We start from the raw sequence: 6,000 nt of genomic DNA, 5'->3' as shown, positions 1-6,000 counted from the left end.
TGAGGTGTGGGCAGTCTGTGAGCAGTGCTTTGGCAACCTGCAAGAAGCTGCAAGTGTTCATCTCACCTCTTATCAGGCATCTAGTCACACTGAACTGCTTTCATGGGCGGCACAGAGTTCCAGGGCAAAACTGAGGTGACATCTGTGAATGTCATTATAGACATCTGTGCTTGAACTCAGTCAGGGTCTGTGCATTTCTCTCTAATGGGTGAAAAGGTAACCCAGAGTGACTGGCTTGCACGCTGCGTGGTTTATGCAATCGGATGAATACCTCCCTGAGAGCTTTAACTTCTTTAATTTTCAATATGTTTGTAACATGCTAAGAGTGACTTAAGCAGTCTTCATTTAGCTGTTCTTGCTATTTTGAATGATGGCATTTGCATTTCTTCAGTGCAAAGGCCCTGTAACAGACAGACCTGTGCCCTCAGAAGGGTGGGTTTGTGCTTTCAGCAGAAAACATAGCTTAAGAATATTTTTAGTGAAACAGACCAATACAGGTAAATTTTGTATCTTTATGGGCTGTAGCTCTAAAGTTCTCTTTTTTTTCTGTTTGTTGCTGTGTGAAGTTTTTCTCCTCTCTCTTCCTTTCTTGAATTTTGTTTTTATAGTAAGTTGCTTCATGAAAGATTGTACTTGTACATTTATAGAAATTAAAAAAGAGTTTTAAGTAATGTACTGTAGGAAAGGTTGCTGTCAAACATTTCATTTGTAAGATCTACTGAGTTTGAAATGGTATTTCAAAACTCAGAAAGGAGGTGAAGCTGAAAGACAGCATTTTCATGATGGAAGCAGGGACATGCTTAATAGTGGAGAAACAACCTTAGTGTCATTTGAATGGCACAATTACAAAAAAATTCTGGTTAGAGATGTGTTTATTAGTTGTGTGAGCTTAGTCTTCTCTTGTGTTTTACTGTTATTATTCTAGAGGTGAATTTGACCCATCAAGCTTTATCATTTTGCGTTTTCTCATGAATCTCTTTAATGGTGTGTCTGTGTATACTGTGTCTGTGGTGAGTATGCTACTGGTATGCAATGTGACTGTCCTTCACAATTTTTACTCTAAGGATGCTCAGGTGACCAGGAGAAATGGAACACAAAGACCAATTTCACTAACATCATACTAAGACTCTCTGGCACATCCGCCTGTTCTGTGCTGACATCCTAGGGGTCGTTCTCATCCTTTTAACAAGCCCTATTCCAAAAATTAAATCTACAACTTTGTATTTCTTTAAACTAAATTTTTGCTTTCAGTTTTGCCAAATCATTATGTTGAGAAGTTTCTATTAACTGAAGTTGTATAATAATAAAAAATAAACAATTTTGGTGGCATTTCTTCTTAGCCATGCTAGAGGAAACAAGGAAACCACAGTAATTTTTTCATTATATTGATAAGGGTATAGATGCAGTTGTCAGTATGCAGAAAGAAAAGATCTGCAGCATTAGACTTATTTTACATGAGGGATCAAATTATTGTCTGGTATTATAGTTTATTTAAACCAGATAGAATGACTGTGGGTATGTAAAGTGCTTCTTGAACTCTGTGCCTCGAGACAGACAGAGTATTAAGAGCGGCCTCTTAGGCTCCTCTCAAGTCTTGGCATAGCTCTTAAAGCAACAGTATTATACTGTAGCCCTGTGTTAGGCCAGATGGCTTACAGCCCCTTGGAGTATTTGTGCTGAGGTGAGTCCTCACTTTGAATTGCAGTGGGACTGCTTTGAGGAAGAGATGCTGCCATGTCCAACCTCATTGGTGTGCAGCTTCTGTGCTCTGCCTCAGACCAACATTGGCAGAATGAGTAGAGCTGCAAAGTGGTTTTCAGTGTCTTAATTTAAAATACCAAGTTCAAAAAACCTTTACATATCAGATCAACGCTTCTCTTCTTCTGATACTTGTCCTAACAAAAAAATTGTAGTACTACCTGTGATTATGCAACGGAATATGTATTGATAGCACTGCATTCTTTTAAAAATTATTGTTTGGTAATTAGGAATAAAAGCAGAAAGAACTCCTTTTTTTTTTTCCCCTTTGATTTTCAGATGGTGGTAAAAACATTCATGGATATGGACCAGGACTCAGAAGATGAGAAGCAGCAGTATCTCCCACTAGCCTTGCACCTTGCATCTGAATTCTTCCTCAGGAATCCCAATAAAGATGTGCGCCTCCTTGTAGCATGTTGCTTGGCTGATATCTTTCGTATCTATGCTCCTGAAGCTCCATATACTTCCCATGACAAACTTAAGGTAAAAATGCTTTATAAAATAAAGGCTTTCTTCCTTTACTTTCCCATTCTCTTACTGAGGAAAATAAAAACCACATTCCCCTTCCTCCCCCCCAAATGAAACCAACCAACCAACTCCCCTCAAAAAAACCCCAAACAACAACAACAACAACAGCAAAACCACACAAAAAAACCCCAAAAACACACACAAACAAAAAAAGAAAAATAAACCAAAAAAATTGGGTTTACTCCCATTTATACTGATGTTCAATTTTATTAAAGACATGTTGCTTTAATCCTGTGAGTCAGTGTAATAATTAAGGGCTAGACATGTAAAGGAACACTGGATGATATGACCAGTGTCTGTGTTGGTGATAGTTTTCTGTCAGTGCCTAAAAAAAGCCAATTTCAAGTTCTCATATCATGAGTTTGAAAATATGGGTAAATGTCACTACTAAATGGTTGTATTTTTTTTTGACAGGACATATTCTTGTTTATTACAAGACAATTGAAAGGCTTGGAGGACACGAAGAGCCCTCAATTTAACAGATACTTTTACTTGTTAGAGGTAACTCAGTAGCTGTAACTTTCAGTAGCTGGCATTTGCTCTGCAAGCCTAAGAAGTGTCATCAGTATTTTTTCCAGTAATTTTTCCAGATCTGCCAGTATGCCTGGGAAATTTATTCTGTAAATCACACCAGTCTCATTGAAGTTCAATGCATTGCTTCTTTTATTAGTTATAATTCTGTTTGCATTTAGTAAGTTCATTAGCCTGCAGTTGAGGACATGTTGAAATGAGTGGTGTTTATTAACATTTTGCCTTTATCTTACAAAAGTATACACTGTTTTTTGTATCAAGAGAAAATTTCAAATGCTGATTAAAATGCAGGTGTGCTTATGTTGATGATGGGAGAAGAGATATAAGATTTTTGCTTTAAAAATGTTGCAAAACAGTACTCTTGACAAGAATGGGGGGAGGGTTCAGTGTGCATTTAGAAATAGTATCTTGTTTGTAAATCTTTTATTGATACATAAAATTGTCATATGAAGAAAAAAGTCTAGAAATAGGAACTTTATATATTAACAATTTTTGTCAATCGAGTTTTATACATAAGAAATCAGATTATTCTATATGTAGTTTTTTCTGGATATATCTGGCAAAGCCCCTTTGTATTAGGAGTTCTTTATATGCAAAGCAAATATCCAGTCTCTTTCCCCAAAGGGAATATTGTATATTTTTTTTCCTTAAATAGAAAAAACCTGTAACTAATGTGATTATATTTATGTGACTTAATATGAAGTTGTAATAGCCTGAATATCCTATTTTTTGTTTTAGAATTTAGCTTGGGTTAAATCTTACAACATCTGCTTTGAGTTGGAAGATTGCAATGAAATTTTTATTCAGCTTTTTAGGACTCTTTTTTCAGTTATCAAGTAAGTTGAATTACTTCCATTATTTTAAATTGTCAAAATATAATCAATTTTGGGGGTAGACTGAACCCTATCATAGTCTACAGATAAATATGTCTGAACAGAACAGGTCTTTATTTGTCCAAACAAAGAGATACAAGGAAAGCAAATGAGTGTGAATTACTGACAGTATGGAGGGGTGTACATCTGAAAGCAGATGTGTTTTAAAATTTGTTGTCCATGTTATAACTATACTTCATTCTGATTCATTTATCTACATTTTTACTTTTGTGGCTGTGATTGTCTTTTTTATTTTGATTCACTTAAAGCAGAGCTAGCTTGTTCTAGGCTTTTTAACCTTCCTGTAAGAGAAGAAAGGCACATAAAATGGTTTTGAGTTTTGACATGTGGAGAGTGTAAGAGAAGGCAAGCTGGACAGTGTTAGACATTGTTTCTTGACCGTACTGTTAATATTTGTCAGAGTCTGAAAATTTGGTGTTGATAATATTCTTTATGATCTTAGTAATAGCCACAACCAGAAGGTACAAATGCATATGCTGGATTTGATGAGTTCTATCATCATGGAAGGCGATGGAGTAACTCAGGAGCTGCTGGACTCGATTTTGATTAACCTCATTCCTGCACACAAGGTCTGCAAAATAAAATATAGTAGTATACCACTATAACAACATTAATTTTTATTGCCTTTTGCATGTTGTTTATCTCTTCACACACTTAAGCTATCAGAACTGTTTTATTTTCCCCCAGTCTTGGAAGAGTTGATTGAAAATTTCCTTTGGGAATTATTTGGTGCTGTTCATTAACTGTGTCTAGATTATTTGTTATCAAGAGATTGTGCCTACTTGCTGCCTCAGGATCTCTGTACTAAAATAGTGTTTTCAAGTAAATGCAATAGGAAAACATTATATCTTAAGGATGGTGCGTTGTCGGTTGTTTTGCTTTTTGGATTTGGTGCAGGGTTTAAGATGTGAAGTATTTTTTAATTAAAAAAAAAGGAAAAAGAAATACTTTCCCAAGGCTTCTGTCTTGCTGCTCCCCTCAGCTTGCCAGTCAGACTTCCCTCCACCTCCCTAGCTGTGCTTCCCACCCCTTCCATGGGCTTTACCTGCTTAACTCACTTATAAGGGACCAAGTGACCCACACACACATACACACATCTCCTTCCTAGAGGAATTTTATATGAACTCCTCCTCCTCCAAGAGGAGGTCACTGGATCTGCAGCTGAGTTTTTGAAGTACCTTTATTGTAATGCCAAAATAAATTTGAAAGGAGAATGAACACAACTCCATTAGTTGTGAAATAAGGGAAAATGAATGCAGGCTGGTGTTGCCTTGCATTGACCAAGAAAATTTCCTTGCTAAAACACTTGTTCTTCTTAATGAAAATTGTATGGAGTACAGGAAGTTTCACTTATTAGTTAGAGTAAATGAACTGTACTCTGATTACCAAGTGTGTTTTTCTGTTTGTTCATTTATTAATTTAAAATAATGACAAAATTAAGGCAGCTCCATCCATGATTACATAATTAAAGTTAAATTAGCAGATAAAAGTTGTTAGCAGGAATTATTCATTTAGTTACTTAAAGAGGGAGAATTCATGGGAATGCATTGCACAGGAGTGTCTAAACTATGGCCATTGTCATTTACCTGTGAAATTCTATTGTCTGAGATGAGTTTGCATTCCTTCTGTCATGACCATGAGACAGAAATACCATTCTGTCAAGTCATTTTTATTGACAGCAATGAGATAATGTCTTATTAAAATTGCTAACAGAGAGGCCTCTTATAATAATAGAGTCCTTTTGAAAATACACTGCACTTTGTAAGTTGTTTCTAATCAATTAAAGGCAGTAGATATCAGGAATGGAATAGAGGAGTGGTGCTGTGTGTGTCAGGTGCTGGGTGATGCTGTTGACAGTGGTGGGCATTGCTCTGACAATACAAAGACCTGGTAAACCTTGTACAATAGAACTGTGTTGTGACTACTTGGTTTAGGCAAAGTAAAAGTAAATATGATCCTTCAGCATTAACACTGTTAGCTTAGTTGTATAGTTCTGCCTAATGAAGGAAATGCTTAAGCAAGGCTCTGATAAAGAGGGAGGTAAACTTGGTGTAAATATTGGGGTTTACTGCACATTCACTGCCTCTTAGAGGACTGGTGCCAGTCCTTACCAACTCTTGGTCATGACTGAGCAAATAATATCCTGTAGTCAGTATTGTACTTTGGTCAGTATTTTGGTCCGTTTTAATTTGTTTGTTTCCTGTAACAACAGAACTTAAACTACTGTTTTACCATGGTAATTTTAAAAAAAAAAACAACCAGAAAGTTCTGTTGTCTGATCTGCCTAGCG

The 6,000-nt window shown here is 36.2% G+C and overlaps 1 protein-coding gene across 9 annotated transcripts in view; it reads left to right on the top strand.

Moving 5' to 3' along the window:
* PDS5A (PDS5 cohesin associated factor A) overlaps positions 1–6,000 on the top strand; it is a 78,299-nt gene that overhangs the window by 26,340 nt on the left and 45,959 nt on the right. For all 9 annotated transcript variants that reach the window (XR_003527574.1, XM_027642842.1, XM_027642843.1 and 6 more), the window contains exons 3-6: positions 2,038–2,241; positions 2,701–2,787; positions 3,556–3,653; positions 4,153–4,279. Coding sequence is in view for 8 of the 9 variants with exons in the window: in XM_027642842.1 (XP_027498643.1) it covers positions 2,038–2,241; positions 2,701–2,787; positions 3,556–3,653; positions 4,153–4,279 (516 nt within the window). In the remaining variant the exon portion in view is untranslated. The remainder of the gene's footprint in view (positions 1–2,037; positions 2,242–2,700; positions 2,788–3,555; positions 3,654–4,152; positions 4,280–6,000) is intronic.

This window comes from Corapipo altera, unplaced genomic scaffold (genome assembly GCF_003945725.1).
Source record: "Corapipo altera isolate COAL_440 unplaced genomic scaffold, ASM394572v1 22, whole genome shotgun sequence".
In the NCBI taxonomy this organism is placed as follows: Eukaryota; Metazoa; Chordata; class Aves; order Passeriformes; family Pipridae; genus Corapipo; species Corapipo altera.
Note: the sequence above shows the minus strand (reverse complement) of the source record. Positions and strands in the feature narration are given on the sequence as shown.